Source organism: Cupressus sempervirens, chromosome 8 (genome assembly GCF_028749045.1).
Source record: "Cupressus sempervirens isolate cs-2001-9-10 chromosome 8, ASM2874904v1, whole genome shotgun sequence".
NCBI lineage: Eukaryota > Viridiplantae > Streptophyta > Pinopsida > Cupressales > Cupressaceae > Cupressus > Cupressus sempervirens.
In genome coordinates, this window is record NC_143125.1 from 173,811,062 (window position 1) to 173,828,104 (window position 17,043).

General features: G+C 30.7%; 1 protein-coding gene across 1 annotated transcript in view; it reads right to left on the reverse strand.

Moving 5' to 3' along the window:
• LOC149542109 (protein DETOXIFICATION 27-like) overlaps positions 1 to 15,659 on the reverse strand; it is a 34,432-nt gene extending 18,773 nt beyond the window's left edge. Inside the window, exons 1-2 of the mRNA XM_089795690.1 lie at positions 15,582 to 15,659; positions 15,153 to 15,264 (exon numbers count right to left, since the gene is read on the reverse strand). Coding sequence (XP_089651816.1) covers positions 15,153 to 15,264; positions 15,582 to 15,659 — 190 coding nt within the window. The remainder of the gene's footprint in view (positions 1 to 15,152; positions 15,265 to 15,581) is intronic.
• Positions 15,660 to 17,043: the final 1,384 nt, after the last annotated feature.

Here is a 17,043-nt window from a genome sequence, read left to right on the forward strand (position 1 = left end):
GCGCCGAAAATCTTTTTCAGTGGAAAAGGCCTTGTCACATCAACGCGTGCACTCGTTCCTATTGGCATGTGGTAATTTCTGCCATGGCCGACCATCTAGAGTTGCCCACAGTTTTTCAACCATCTTCACAGCGGTATCAGAGCCAGGTTAGTCTGATTGTAAGAGAACCAAGGTCACTATAGGGTTATTTTACATACTAAATCACATAGAGTTTTGTATTAAATGATTATTATAGTTATATTTGAAAGAATTAATGAAAATTGTACCATGTACACATAAACATTACTCTATCAACAAGAGATGCAATCGTCATAGTTCTTAGTTTCTGTCATTTGAATTTTTAGTTTAAACAAAATAGAAGTAGCAATGTTCCCATTCAAGATATATTAAATAGTAACTTTCAAAAGAATTTCAGGGGCTCAAAAAGTACTTACTATCTACAAGTCAACATACATTACAATAGTACATGTCTATAATGTATCCAATCAAAATCTTAATTCAAATATTTCGTCAATGACATTGATAAATTTTGTATGATACAATCTATGTTAAATCTTGACGTGAGTGACTTGCTATTGTTTGAACGATGTAAACTAACTTACTTGCATTGGATACAAAGTCTGATTGCAATCATAATCTTAATTCAAATATTCCGTCAATGGCATTGATAATTACGAGACAATGTATGCTAAATCTTGATGTGAGTGACTTGCTATGATTTGAACAGTGTAAAACTAGTTTATTTGCATTAGATAGAAAATCTTGCTTCAGATAAGATGGTGCCCTCGTATATTAGCACCAAATTCACCTTATAATACAAGAAATATAAAAGATAAGTAAGTTATAAGAAAATAATGCAAGAATAGAGAAAAATAGACAATTAACATAGTTCATAAACAACTAAGTGAATTAAAACTCATCTTCAACATTCTTATTTACAAAATTTATTGTGTATGAATACAATGTGAGATTAATTAGATTATTCATTGATAATGAGTACATAGAATCCTATAATAGAAAAAATGTAAGCCTTCTATTTTGCGCACCCTTACATCAAATCATTTACTGTTTATTATTAAAAATAAAGATATTATTTATTTACAAGTTCCTTGTGGATAGTTTATAGAGTATAAAAATAGAGATGGAGACTCTTTATATAATTATTCTATATTTATAACAAAATATTTCAATTGTTGATCTTTATATTGTTTAAAATTTACTACTATAATTTCAAATGTAAAAATTGCTTAATTTTTATTTTAATTTCTTTGATTTTTTAGATTGTAAAAGTGTAATTCTTAAAAGTTTTATAATATTCTTAAATAAACTTTAATAAATAAATAATTATAAATAAAATAGAATCTAATATATTTATATTAAATTACTGTCATTGAATATTTATATAAATATTCTAGTTCACAATCAATAATTGAAAAAGTAAAATACAAAATTAAAATAATAATATAAAATACTAAAAGTAAAATACAAAATTAAAATAATAATATAAAATACTAAAAGTAAAATAAAAATCATATTAAAAATATTAATATTTAAGTTGTATTTCTTATATAAAGAAAATAGTCAACATGTCATGTCATTGATATAATTACTATTTGATCTTTATGTTTAAAATAGTTCTAAAGATGACATAAGCTATAATTAATGCATAAAAAGTAGAGTGTACAAAATATCTTAATTTTTTATGAAGAAAATAAATTTTACTCCTTACTATTATTGCTCTAAGTCAATAGAAGAGATAACTTATTTTGTTTAAATCATTTAAATAGATGGAAAATTTAAAACCATAGTTTATAGACATATGTTTTAAAAATTCTTGACTTTGATTAGCTATTTAAAAGTTACTATTGCATGCAATAGCATCTTGCCATGGCAAAAACTAATAAGCATATTATATTGTTTCTTATTTCTACAAGGAAAGAGAAGTAAATTTGAAAAAGAAAAGATTGCTCACATAATATTATCAATAGATGCAATAATTACAAAATTGAATAAATATGTTATAATATATTGAATTTGGATTCAATATTTTCATTAGTAAAGCTTTGCACATTGTTTGAGATTTAAGTGTTTTTAATTATTGATTGGAGAAAGCTAGTTCTAGAGGTTTTAAAAAGAAATTAGGAAAAAAATAATGATATGCTATTAAATAAATAATATTATAAAGTGAAAATGTAAATTTAAGATCGATAATAAGAATAAAATAATTAAAATATAGAACATATTTTATTTTATTTTAAAAATTATCAAATCTTTATTAAATAGACATGTTATTAAAGATCATATAAATGAAAAATAAGAAATTTAACAATTTTTCTTTCTTTATAATATCTCCATTGAGAATTGTTACATCATAACCATTCCAATATTAAATAAATAGATTTTTTTTTGAGGAAAAAAAAACATTGATGGGAAATACTTCCTATTGCCAAACTCCACTTTTACTAATAGTTTCATTTATGAATAATAAATGAATAATAATGAGATTTCTATTATCATCAATGCCATTTCCCTCTATAGAAAAGTTTGAAAATGAAACAAAAACAAAATCATTTTTTGGTTTGTTGCCAAAGAAACATAAAATCACATGCACACATGCGCACGCGCGCGCGCACACACACACACACACACACACACACACACACACACACACACACGAATAGCTATGGCTTGTCCTCTCTTATTATTTTTTATGTACATATTTGTGAAAATGCATGCTTCTAACTTGTATAGAAAACTAAAAACTATAACAAAGGAAGAATGAGATTTACAATAATGAAGCCACCTTGACGTTGAAATTGAACACGCACACACACACACACACACACACACACACACACACCCCGCTCTTATTCTTTTTCATGTACATATTTGTGAAAACACATGCTTCTAACTTCTATAGACAACTAAACTATTTACAATAATGAACTATAAAGCAGCCATCTTGAAGTTGAAATTGAAATATCACACACACATACACACGAATAGGTATGGCTTGTCCTCTCTTTTTCTTTTTCATGTACATATTTGAGAAAACACATGCTTCTAACCTATATAGACAACTAAACTATAACAAAGGAAGAATGAGATTTACAATAATGAAATATAAAACAGCCACCTTGAACCTAAAATTGAAATCACACAAAGTGATAGAAAAATTAGTTGAGATGTAGAATAAACAATCATAACTCACCTATGTGTACAGGAATATTTCATGTAAAATTGAGAATATGTAGTTGAGGCATCAAACTTTAATTATAAATAGTTTAACTTCAAATTTTAACATAGTTTTCAATATACATTATTAGAAAACTAGGTATGCAAACACTTAACAAGAAATTATAGAAATTATATAAAATAGTTATAGTACTTAATAAGGATTCTACATTATTATTGATTTATTTGTGTTTTAGTAATAGTTGTGTTTGGAATGGTGCATTGATGTTCTTCATAAAACTATAAATTCTTATTTTGAAGCTATTGAGTGATTTTGGTAGTGTCTCTTAATTCAAATAGTCTTGGTTGTTTACCATGAAAGTCTTGAGGTGTACCAAATTTCAAAGACCAAGAGGCAATGTAAATTTTTTTAAAACATTTATATAAATCTAAAGATCTTTTAAGTATATTGGTTATGTGATTAGGAAAAAGAAATATAAATTCCTCATGTTTGTTAAATTTTCAAAATTTAAAAGATAAAGAATTTTTTTTTCTCTCACTCACCCAAGAGACCCGAGTTCAAGTCTAGACAATGAAAATGCTTTGCACTATTCAACCTGAATCAAAAAAAAGTGGCTACAACCACTTTTGAAAAAAAGAAGATAAAATTTTAAAATATGATAATATTAGAAATTTTAGATGTATCACACAACATGCTCTACTACCCATATTGTATATTTGTAATCCTTAGGCTTGTTAAATTGCTAAAACTACATAGGTCAAGAAAATAGCATATATCTGAATTTGGATCTATCAAGTGTATCAGTGGACTCCAAGTTGACTCAAAGAATGAGGGGACATGCTTAACATTGGAAAGAATTAAGATTTATATACCTCAAACTATTTAAAATGTCCAAAAGTAGTAGGACGTGAAGATTGCATCTTATAGCCTATTGAATCTAAATCTCTAGGCATGTCAGCTAACTAAAATAATCAGACACCATGCTCAAGTGGTACTGGTGGTGTCTCTATATCCACAAAGTCTTTTGTATTCACCATGGAACTTTTGAGTTGTTACACTTGGAAAGAGAAAGAGGTGTAGATATATTTTTTCATTTATATAAGTCTAGATAGCCAACTCCAAGAATTAGATAAAGAAATCCTCAAGCTTGTTTAAATTTTAAAAATTAATAGGTAATAAAGGTAAAATTTTATAATATGATAATATTGGAACTTTTAGAGACAACACACACCATGCTCAACTACCCATATTTTTGCATATCTATAATTCTCAAACTTGTTAAATTGCAAAAACTAGAAGATAGAGAAAATCACATAATCCCTCTCAAAACACAACATCTTGAAACAATAAGAGAATTTTATGTTACGGGAGGGTATTCAATTATCATCTATCAAATTACAACCACCTCTTTTTTTTCACTAAGACCAAGCCTAAACAAAATGATTAAGTTTTAGCTTGTCGCAAGGCAATTATTCTCCTAAGTGCCATAGAGTTGGTTAGCGTTGAAATCCAAAAGAAAAGACAAAATGTCAATACAAAGCAAGATTAAAAAATAAAAAATTGAAGATTGAAAAATGTCAATACAAAGCAAGATTTAAAAATAGAAGTTCAATTGCAAAATTTAGATTTACCTAGTATTCAATCATTCTATGCATGTGAAACATATATAATGAGTCCTTTGAAAAGTACAGTTACATGAAAAATATAAACTATAGAATCTTGTGTTCAGTTTTTCAAATAGCCTATTCCTAGCAAGTAGCTTTCAATATTTCCAATGTGATTGGGATGTTATAAATCTAAATTATGTGCCCAAATTTGAATAATAATATAATAATATTTGAATAAAAATAAAAATAATTCATATAATGGTAAACCCACAAGATTTTGTCTATATCAAGTTACTTATGTATTATAGCTCTTAAAATCTTTTGGAGATGTGAGGTTAATATTTAGAAGGGTTTCAAACTAAAAAGAATTTTGAAGGACAACCACATCTAATAAAACATAGAAGGCAAAAAGAAAATTTAAACCTTTATGAGATTAAATAATATAATATTTTAGACATCTATAACTAGACTTGCATTCAATCTTTTTCTATGGAAAGTGATGAATTTCCCCAATTTATGGGTGGTCTTCTAGTTGGAGGAGACTAGAGACAAAATACATGCAAAAGGATTTGTTGATCTTTATTTCTTAAAGAAAAATATGTTTAAATGATTTTAATTTTTATGATATTCAATGTGTTTTCCTATTAAACTCTTTATATTGATCGAAACATGTTTCATTGTAAACACAAAAATATTTAGTAATAATCAATCATTTGATTAATAACAACATAAACACCACTAAGCTCCTTTTTAATAGTTTTATTTATTATAATAATATCTTTTGCCAATTATAATAAAGAAAATAGCATATTGTGTTTATTGTTCATGATTTCCAATTTTTTTTTTTTTTAAATAATTTATATATATATTTTTAATCTAGTGTATTTTTTAAATCATGCTTTTATAGATAAATAAATGTATTTATGATATCTATAGTAGCATACCTATCTCATTTTAGGGAAACAAGTAGGTAAATACAGTTTTAGCCATCTATACTAATAAAGGTATCTTTAAATTAAAATCATCAATTTTATAATCATTCCTGATGTAGTATTTGGATTCAATCACAAAGTACAAAATAATATACCTATCATTTTTTTCCTTTTTGATCTTTTTTATTATATACTAATATGAACAAGTGCACATTAGAATCACAAGTAGTTCATCTATGAGAGACTTCAAGTCCCTCAAATTCAACCAAACATTTAGAAAGCATATATTAGAATCACAATACATCAAATTTATCTAAGCATTAAATAAGTATACATTAGAGTCACAAATAACTCACCTATAAAATAAAAAATAAGAATATATTACAATCACAAGCAATTCAGGCATAAGAGAATTAATTTCATCAAATTCACCCAAACAAATGTAGAATCACAAACAATTTCAAGTCCTTAAAATTCATCTAAGCACACATTAGAATTACAAGTAGTTCACCCTTGAGAGAATGAAGTCCATCAAAATCACTAAGAATTCATGGATAAGAGAATCAAATCCATCAGATTCACCCTAAAATCAAAGCAATGTTGTTCATAAAATTTTAAATATTTAAGATTAAAACCAAAACAATCTAAGATTTGTAGGTATTATTTACCGTAATCCTAGTTGAAAATCAACAAAGGAACATAGTATTTGAATTTAGAATGGTAAACATTGCTCAGATATGAACATCATTCAAATCAACTAGTAGTTTTTATACGAGTTCGTCTGTTCAGATTAATTCTAAGTTCAGTATCGATCAACCACTCCATTAGAGGTGAAAATTATTTAAATCGATTAGTGGTAAAGGCTATTCTATGCATTTTGTTTTAATTTTTTCTTCTAAATGTTTCTTTTCTATTTTAGGAGAACAATTGAGTGTTTGAATTAGATAAAGCATGACCTATAAATTATAGATTGGGGCTTTCATAGTAAATCCCTAGGAGAGGTAGTAGTGTCAAAATTAAATACAAAAAGACATAAAATATAGGTGAGATTTTAGGGTAAATTACAATAGGAAATTCAAAAGAGACGCTTTAGATTCTAAAGAAGAGTAATTTTCATTAACACTTGAGTTTGTATACAACATCGAAAAAAACCATGCCCCTTATTACTAGATTTATGGCTTCAGACATCTGCAACTCGTAATGTTATATGAAAAATACTCGATAAGGATTTCTAAATCAACATAAATGAAGTAACAAATAAAATCAATTAATTTTAATGCGAGATATTGTGAAAGAGATTAGAACTTGAAAACCAAATGCTTCATAGAAAATAAAATGGTCTGAAAATAAGATAGTTCAGTAAAATCATTTGTCAACATATGAAAATAGAGGACAAATTTTAATTATAAGTAACAATTAGAATCATTCTCGGCTATATCGATAAAATTTTAGGAAATATTAATATTTTGACAAATTCTATTGAAAATTCTTAATTCTAATAAAAATTCTTTAGCAAAATTGGGAAGAACATTAAAACATATGAGTTTTGAATAAAGTATATTTAGCAATCATAAAAATGGAATTGCTAATTAAGTAGGAATTCCAATTTATAGTGATCAACAATGAAAACATGTTGATTATGGAAGAAAGATTTAAAGTAGAATTGATAATCACCTAAAGAGTTGCAATTGATGCTTTTAGTTCGCCATAATGGTGCCTTGCTATCAATGATGCCAATGAAAATTGCTGTAAAAATGTTCAGAATCCCTACTATAACAAAAGTATTAATAAATGACATGAAATCAATCTAATCTCTTCACACATGCTTCCACATTCAAAGCCTATGGAACATGTGTAAGAATAGCACAGATACATCGATTGTGAAGGCATTGTCATGATATGTAATGGAGTTTTTATAGTGTCCCAATTGTCAATGTTTTCAGTAATCTTATTTTTCCCCTAATTTCTTGAAGGAAAAAGGAAAAAATCATGAGGAAAAAAGGCCCTAGCCAATGGAAAGAGACAAACAAAAAGAAAAAAAATACAATTTAATAAGGAATTATTGCAAACTATGGGATAAATAGTTGTTGTTGTGACTCCCTAGAGTTGAATTAAAGTTAAAAATGCATTGGAAAACTTTAATCTCTTGCTTTAATGACAGGGACTAATAAAATTATAAAAGGGTAGTCAAGCAAGGAGGAAGTGATTAGTGCATATAACAAGGCATTGAGTTATATACAATATGTTAGTTTAAATGAGCTATAGATTACTTTAGCAAATGGAATTGTTTGTCACTATTTATGGAAGACAATAAGAGATTGTAAACAAGGCATAGTATGAAATCAAGCCAGTAGTGCCATATAAGGTATTACATTTATTAAAGTTGATGCATTCTAGCTATGTGCATATGAACTATATTTTTCTTTAAGTCATTAATTTTGTAAGGAGTTGGAGCTTTAAATTTTTTAATCGAGACAATCTTATTGATTCTTTTGTCATACTTACGAATTCAAGTATTTTTTATTAAATTTTTTAATTTATTTTAAAGTATGGCATCAAACATGAACTAATTTATGATTCTAATATTTTCTGGCAAGAATTATGATCGCTGGGCATTTAGAATGATAACAATATTTTATTCTCAAGTATTATTGGAGATTGTAGAGAATGGATATGTAGAATCACATGATGAATCATTGTTAACTACAAATCAAAAGAATGAACTCAAGAAAAATAGGAAAATGGATATAAGGGTTTTTCAAATTATTTGACAAGGTTTCGATGACATTGTTCTAGTGAGGATTAATGGAGCTACAATAGCCAAGCAAGCATGGGATATTTTGGAAACAACATATCGAGGTATAAGCAAGGTAAAAGTATATAAATTGCAATCATTAATAATAGATTTTAAAAACCTCCAATTGAAAGACTCTGAGTTAGTAGAACAATTTTCAATCCAAGTTATGAATGTGGTTGACTAAATAAGTGTTGGAAAATTACAATTGGAACAATTGTTGTTTTGTCATTGATGTCAAATCTATGGATGAGACATATTGCTACCTAATCTAAATGTCATATCTATTTGATTGATGAAGATGATTTGAGATTTACTCATAACTATAGCACCTTGAGGAAAGGTTGAAGTTATGAATAGGAGTTACAATGGACATTTGATTAGATAGACTTTGATAAAATAAAGTGATTTTTTATGTCAAGAAAGCTAAGCCTAGCTGAGAAAAAGAGTAAAATACTAATGAGTATCGAGTAATGCTAGTGTCAACTAAGCCACAATTAGTGCCGAGAAAATCTACTATTGATCAAGCATTAGAGTCAACGAACCAAGTTAGCTGATGTCGAGCTAGAAAGCTTTTCAACAACTGAGTATTTCAGTATTGACTGAGTGCCAAAATTCAGCGATTGTTGAGTGACAGTAAAAGATCAAATTCAAACAAATCATAAGATCAAGCTAACTAAGTTGATTTCTTGGGAGATGTAAAACATGTTGAAGATAAGATTGATGAGTTGTATCATTAAATACAAGGTGGTGATTAGGTAAAGACCTAAACAAAGAATTCTAGAGGATGATCAAGAAGATGTACAAATACATTGAATCAAGTTGAATATGATCTTAAACCCTAAGATCTATGGTGGATGTAGAAAATGGTAAAGCACAAATTGTCTATTAAGGTGATACAAATCTAAACATTTGGTACCCAGTCCAACGCCAGCATGTGTGTTTATGTGCAAGTTTGTATGTGAAGGAAGTCATACAAAGAAATTTCGATCAGATACACATAGGTGAGTGGATACAAAGCTAAAAGAGAATATCTTACAAATGTGATGTTGTTATTGATAAGTGAATTTGAGCAGAAGGCTTAAGTGTTGATGAGAACAGTGGACTGATTGCTTGAAGGGTGTCCAAGCATATCAAGAGTAGATATGACAATGAAAGGCTTATTAGTGAACCAACATAAGGATCAAACATAGATCTAAACCAACAAAAGTGAGTTGTAATCACATAGATCAAAACCTACTATTTTCTTTCTTATCATTGTAAATAGTTTGTATTGAAATCCTTTTAACAGAGATTGACCTAATAGTCATTTGAATACTTAATAGTCTGTGTAAATCCTTTAACTAGGTGATATTTTAAATACAATGATCAAAGTCCTCTTACGAGGCCATTCCTAACAGGGTGATTGAATCCTCTAACCATGTCACATTTAACAATGTGTATTGTAACCTTTAATAGGGTTGGCTCCTAACAGAGCTCACTTCAAAAGAGTGAAAAAGAGTGACATATTGCTTGTGGTTTTTCCCAAATTGGGCTTCCACATAAAATCCTAATGTCAAACTGTGATGAATGTCTTATGAATGTTTTACATGTGATGATGTTTTCATTATGCAACACAAGTTAAGTTTATGATAGTTTTATAGTAGAGACCAAGAAACAATAGGATATGTAAGATAAATAGAATAGTGATGTGTTTAATGTTTAATTATTCAAGTGGTACACATAGACCATGAGTAACTGATTCACCTCCCCAGTTATTCTAAAAATTTATAACAATTAGTATCAAAGCTTAATGCTTATAGAGAAAAGTTTAAAGTACTTAAAGATCATGATAAACAATAGAGATGTAACCAAACTGAATAAGGAGAACTTTCCTATATGGTAGACCTTGATGAAGCTACACATATCTAGTATCAATGATGTTGCTGTCAATTTTTTAAGAAATGAATATGTAGAGGTAACAATTACTCCTCTAACTGTTAAAGAACTAAGAGAGAAGTTAGATCACAACTAAAAAATCTTGGAGATTGCCTCATTCCTAAGCTATGCCAAGTTTGATGACCTAAGAGATTGCAATACTGCAAAGAAGACATGGGACAAATTGAAGACCATATATGGAGGTGACGATAATGTACTAAGAGCCAAAGTAGAAAGCCTGAGAGGTAAATTTGATGATATGAGAATGATGGAAGGTGAAAACATAGTACAATACTGCACAAGAGTTAAAGAGGTTATTAATGCTATCCAAGGACAAAATGAAACAATTAAAGATGAAACAATGATAAGAAAGGTATTAAGGACTCTACTCCCTATCTATACCATTAGAGTCTCTACAATTTAGGAATTGAGATGCACACCAAGTAACAATTTGAACTTAGAAGGTGTAGTTGGTAGACTCGCTACTTTTAAGATGTTTAATTTTGATAATTGTGCACTTGCTACCATTGAATCTTATTTCAAGCCACAATTGATTCTTAGTAAGAAGAAAGGGAAACATGTGAAGAGCATAGGTGATAGTTTTGATGATGAGATTAATGAACTTGAAGCCCTCATTGCAAAGTTTTTTGGAAGAGGGAGAGATAAATAAAAAGGTAAATTACCTATCATTTTTTTAATTAAACAAAGTTGGTCATATTAATGCTAGATGTCCTAACAGAGAAGACAAGGATGAAAAGAAGGAAAGCAAGTACAAATGAAGAAGAGATGGCAAAGACTACAGAAGAAGCAAGGATGAAAAAGGTAAGAAATCTTGTTATATTATTGAAGAAAAGAATGATAATGAATCTAAGAGTAATGATGATGAAGTTGTCTATGTTGCTATGAAAGAAGAGTCTAATGAAGATGAGAAAAATGCATTAATTTTCCTATGTGAACAAAAGTGATAGATGGATAATGATAGTGGATGTTCCAATCATATGATTGGTGATAAAGAAAAATTTGAAGATTTTGGTTCATACAATGGTGCATGTGTTAAATTTGGTAATGATATCCCATGTGTTATAAAAGGTAAAGGCATTATTCAACTGACTGACAAGATAACATGTGAAAATGTTCACTGGTTTGAAGGACTTAACTACAATTTTTTGAATGTTTTACAACTAAAAAAAATTAGGTTGTAGAGTTGAATTTCACAATAGAAAGGCCAAGGTACACGATAGTGATGGTAAGCTAATTGGAACTAGTGAGCAAATAAGAGGTAACTTATTCTATCTAGACCTATTAGAAGAGACATGTATGTTTGCACAACAAGAAGATGTTTGGTTATGACACAAAAGATTATGTCATCTAAATTTTGATAATTTGGTAAATATCGGTAAGATGAAGAAAGTGAGAGGATTGCCTAAATTGATGAAGCTTGACAATGCTATGTGTAAACAATGCCAATTACAAAAGATGACCAAGTCTAGTTTTAAGAGTAAAATATATACCACTAATGATATTTTGGAATTGGTTCATACTAACCTATGTGGACCCATTAGTGTTAAAAGTTACTGTGGATATTAATATTCATTCTATTTGTGGATGACTACTCTAGAATGATGATTGTAATGTTTCTTAAAGTTAAAATATGATGCTTTTTAATTATTCAAGTGGTATTTAGCTAGAGTTGAAAAATAAATAGGGAAGAGTCTGAAGTGTTTGAGATCTGATAGAGGTGGTGAATTTAACTCACATGAGTTCAATACATTCTACAATGACACAAGATTTAAAAGACATATGCCAAACCAAGTACACCTCCTCAGAATGGGATAGTTGAAAGAAGAAATAGATTGATAATGGACTATGCAAGAACACTAATGATGGAGAAAGGTGTATCACAGAAATATTGGAGAGAAGTGGTTAGTACTTATGTCTATACCTTGAATAGAGTTCAAGTCAAGAAAGGTATAGATGCTACACATTTTGAACTATGGTATGGTTATCCTCCTAATGTAAAATATTTCAAAATCTTTAGAAGTAGATTCTATGTACTGAAAGATAATAGAAATGGAAAACTTGATGCAAAAATTAATGAAGGCATATTCCTAGGTTATTACACAAAAAGAAAAGCTTATAAGTGTTTAAATTCTAACACTAACAAAGTTGTGGAAAGTACAAATGTGAGAGTTGATGAGTTTTTAGAAAAAAGGTGATGCTTTAGGTAATGAAGAAGCTAAAAAATATAGTACATTAATCTATGTGGATGACGATGCTTCCAACACTCAAAATGAATAGACAATTCAAGTTGTAAGTTCCCATCAGAAAAGAAATGATGAAATGCAAATATAAATTGTTGAACATTAGAGAGTGGTTGTCAAGCAACAAACTGAAGATGCTAAGTCATAGATAGGCAATGTTGACCATCAGATAGTGAATGTCGAGCATTCAAAACCAGAATCAAAACTAGAACAAGAAAGATGAAATGAGCCAGAGATTATTTTTCTAGATGAACCAGAAGAAGAACCAAGAAGAAAGGTACATGTATTAGCAAAATATGTGAGCAGACATCATAAAACTGATCAAATCATTGGAGTTGTTGAATCAAGTGTTATGACATGAAGAAAACTCAAAGGTGACACATGTTTATTATGTGAGTTTGAGCCTAAAACAATAGAAGATTCTTTAGACAATGAAGATTGAATACAAGCTATGAATGAAGAAATTGTCCAGATTGAGAAGAAAAACACTTGGACCTTAGTGCCAAGACCTAAAGAAAAAAATGTCATTGGGACAAAGTAGGTTTTTAGGAACAAGCTCAATGAAAATGATAGAGTAACAAGAAACATAGCAAGATTGGTATGCAAGGGTTATGCTCAAGAAGAAGGAGTTGAATATGGGGAAACTCTTGCTCTTGTGGATAGACTTGAAGGAGTCAAAACTCTACTTGCGTACTCAACTTAAAAGAATTTCAAGGTATATCAAATGGATGCTAAATCTACTTTTTAAAATGGCATGCTAGAGGAAGAAGTATACACTAAAAGACCTGAAGGATTTGTAGATCCAGACAAGAGGAACACGGTATGTAAACTAAAAAAAGCTCTTTATGGATTGAAGCAAGCAGCAAGAGCATGGTATGAAATGGTACATAACTATTTAGTGAAAATTAGTTTTGAGAGGACAAATGATAACATCAACCTATATTTGAAGAATGGTAAGAACAATGAAGTACTATAATTTGAGATATTTGTTGATATCATATTTGGAGGAAGGGAAGCATTATGTAAATCATTTTCTTCTGAAATGAAAAAAGAATTTGAAATGTCTATGTTTGGTGAAATCAAGTTCTTTGTTGGATTGCAAGTATGTCAAATGAAGTTTGGTATTTTATTTCACAAACCAATTACATCAAGGAAATATTGAAGACTTTTGGTATGGAATATTCAAGGCCAGTAAACACACTTGTGTCTATAGGATATAAGATATCTAAGAATGATGATTCGACTGATGTGAACCAGACCCTATATAGATCCATGATAGGAAAATTATAATACATTGTTCATAGAAGACTAGATATTGAATTGGCCATTAGATAGTTGCTAGATTTTTAGAAAATCCTAAAGAGAATCACATGATGGTTGTAAAAAGGATAATAAGATACCTGAAAAGTATGAAAGACTATGGATTATACTACAAGAGAAGTAATAGATTTGAACTAAAGGTTTTCACTAACTCATATTGGGCACGAAATATTGATGACAAGAAAAACACTAGTGAAGGTGAATTCTTTCACCTTCATGGAAAACCAAGAAACTAATTGTATTTCCCAATCAATAGCTAAATCCAAGTATGTGGCAGCTGCTATGAATTATTCAAATATAATGTGGATTAAGAAATTGTTGAAACACATGAAAGAAGAGATTACAGATCCAATAGTTATTTATTGTGATAACACAAATGCTATTAACATTTTAAAGAATGTAGTGATGCACATTAAGACAAAGCACATTGCTATCAAGTATCACTAGTTGACAAAATTAGTTCAAGACAAAGAAGTGAAGCTAGAATATGTGAATACAAAGGAACATATTGCTGACATATTCACAAAACCATTACCCAAAGATGCTCATGAATATCTTAGAGGTAAATTAGGGGTTATTCCCCTAACTAAGGTTAATTAAGAAGCCAAGGGGTATTGTATCACATGTACTAAACAAAACATTCTACATAGTGGTGCAATACAACTCTACTTTGGGTCATGCCTAAGGTAGAATATTTTAGTACAACATAAAAGATCAATCATAGACAGATGAAAAGTATCAGCTAGACATGCAAAATTTACATAACTCAGATGTATGAAGAATTTGAAGCTGATATAGCTAAACATTTTTGGCATTGTTGTCAAAGAAGGAGAGATTACTGTTGCATTTTGTGCCTCCCTGCCAAATATTTGAATTTTAAATACTACGCGCCCAACGATCAATTCTCGATTTAATATTATTTGAAACACCCCCAGGAATATCAAAAAATTAAACGGTTGAACCTTATGTTATTCCTTATTATATTTTTGCGAGCCCACAAGTTCCTCATCGTCGGATCTCAGAAGATCTACGGTTGGCGCTACCTCGCCATGGGAAGTTGCGCGTCATTTTGCTATGGTGACATAGCACCTTCTCACCACATGGAAGGTGGGTCCCCCCTTTTACCTTGTTGTTTCTCCAGTGTCAAGTTTATTCCATCCATGGTGGGCGCTATGGTACTATCGAGAAATCCATGCTTCTCGCCGTTAGCGACATAGCTCCCAGACGAAAAGTGATCCTGCAGTGAAGTTTGGAAATAATACAGTGGGTCCCAAGTATGCCCTATCAAATATCAACAAGGATTTGTTAGACACATTGGCACTTGATCAATCTTTTCATTAGCTAAGGTATGACTATGCGAAATGTGGGTCCTGCTTCCCTTGGTAGGCCGCAAGTGAGGATTTGTTAGACAGGTTGGCACGTGGCCAGTTCTCATTGGTCGGTACACTAATAGGCCAAATCCATTTTACCCACCATCAAATCTCAGAGAGATCAACGATGGCCGCTATCTCGCTATGGGAAGCTGCGAGAATTTTAAAGATAGTGACATAGCACCTCGGCGATGCATCCCACGGATGATGTAATGGGCCCACCCTTCTCCAAAGCAATATTATTGCTTGTCCTCGGTGGCATGTTGTCAGGTGGGTCATGGTACGATGGAAATTTTCATTGGTCCATTCAGCCAGCTCGATGTGCAGTTGTACAATTTTGTGGATCATCGTATATCTAAAGAAAATCCATGGCAGGCACTATCTCGCTATGGAGAACTGCGAGGACATTATCCATAGTGACATAGCACCCTTTCACCACGTGGATCAGTGGGGCCAAAACTTGCCAAGATAAGGATGCTAGGTTGTGCCAGGTGTTGCCAAGTGGATTCATCGATCAAAAACTTTATGGAGGCAAGTGAAAATCTTCCAGAATCATTGATCTTGTGGAGATCAATAATGGGCACTATCTCGCTATGGAAAGCTACGAGAATTTTAACCATAGTGACATAGTGCCTCAGCAACACGTAGAAGGGTGGGGCTGAGTGTTATGAAACTACATGGATGGTACTAGTTCAAGCTGAGTCAGGCGCTAGGTGTGCTGAGGTGTTTCATGGGCCCAGAGGTTTTAAGGAGATAGCACAGTATTATGGCGAGTCCTCATGATCGTCAGATTAGTTCAAATCTATGGTGGGTGCTATCTCGCTATGGGAAAGTGGTTAGAGGATACACATAATGACATAGCACCTAAATGACATGTGTCCTAGTGGGTCTGGTGGAGGCAGTAACAATTTGACGTGCTGGCAGTTAATGTGACTATTGTGGTCAGGGTTGCAAGGTGGCAAGGTTAGTAATGAAAGAGATGGTCAACTCAGGGAGACTTTGTAGGGTGGTGAAAAGATAAAAAATTGTTGGACCACGTGGCTCATCTTGGTGCCAAGATAGGTTGATTTGTTGACTCTGCTGATTCATGCACCAAAGAATGATAAGAAATCAAGTTTTGCCACACGATTTGATCTCTGTAATCAATCCCAACCAACCCAAAATGAATGCGAGACAAGGAAGAACACTCCACCTTTGATCCAATCTATCTACCCAATTAGAGTGGCTTAATGTCACCGTTTCTATCTTCTCAAGGCATTATTTGACATACAGGATCAGATATCATTATGTTTGGATCTGTACCCAGATTGGATTTTCTTTTGGATCCCCATGATTGTTCTCTGCAGGACTTCAATGTAGTGGTTGTAGAATAACTACAATTAGAGGACATCTTAGTTATGCTTGCAATATAAAGAATTTTTTTATAGATTTTGTTCAGGTCGATCATTCTCTGTTGTTCTCTGCTATTGCTCTACAATTCTAGTGTAAAATTCCCTTTGCCTCTGAACTGTATGATTTTTGCCTTATCTCTTTCAGTCATTGGTGTGAAGTGCAAGAACTCTTTGCCTACACTAGTGTTTTGTGGGAATCTGTAATCTGCATAACTGTATCTCCTTGGCCTATGAATGATAATATAAGTGAATCTC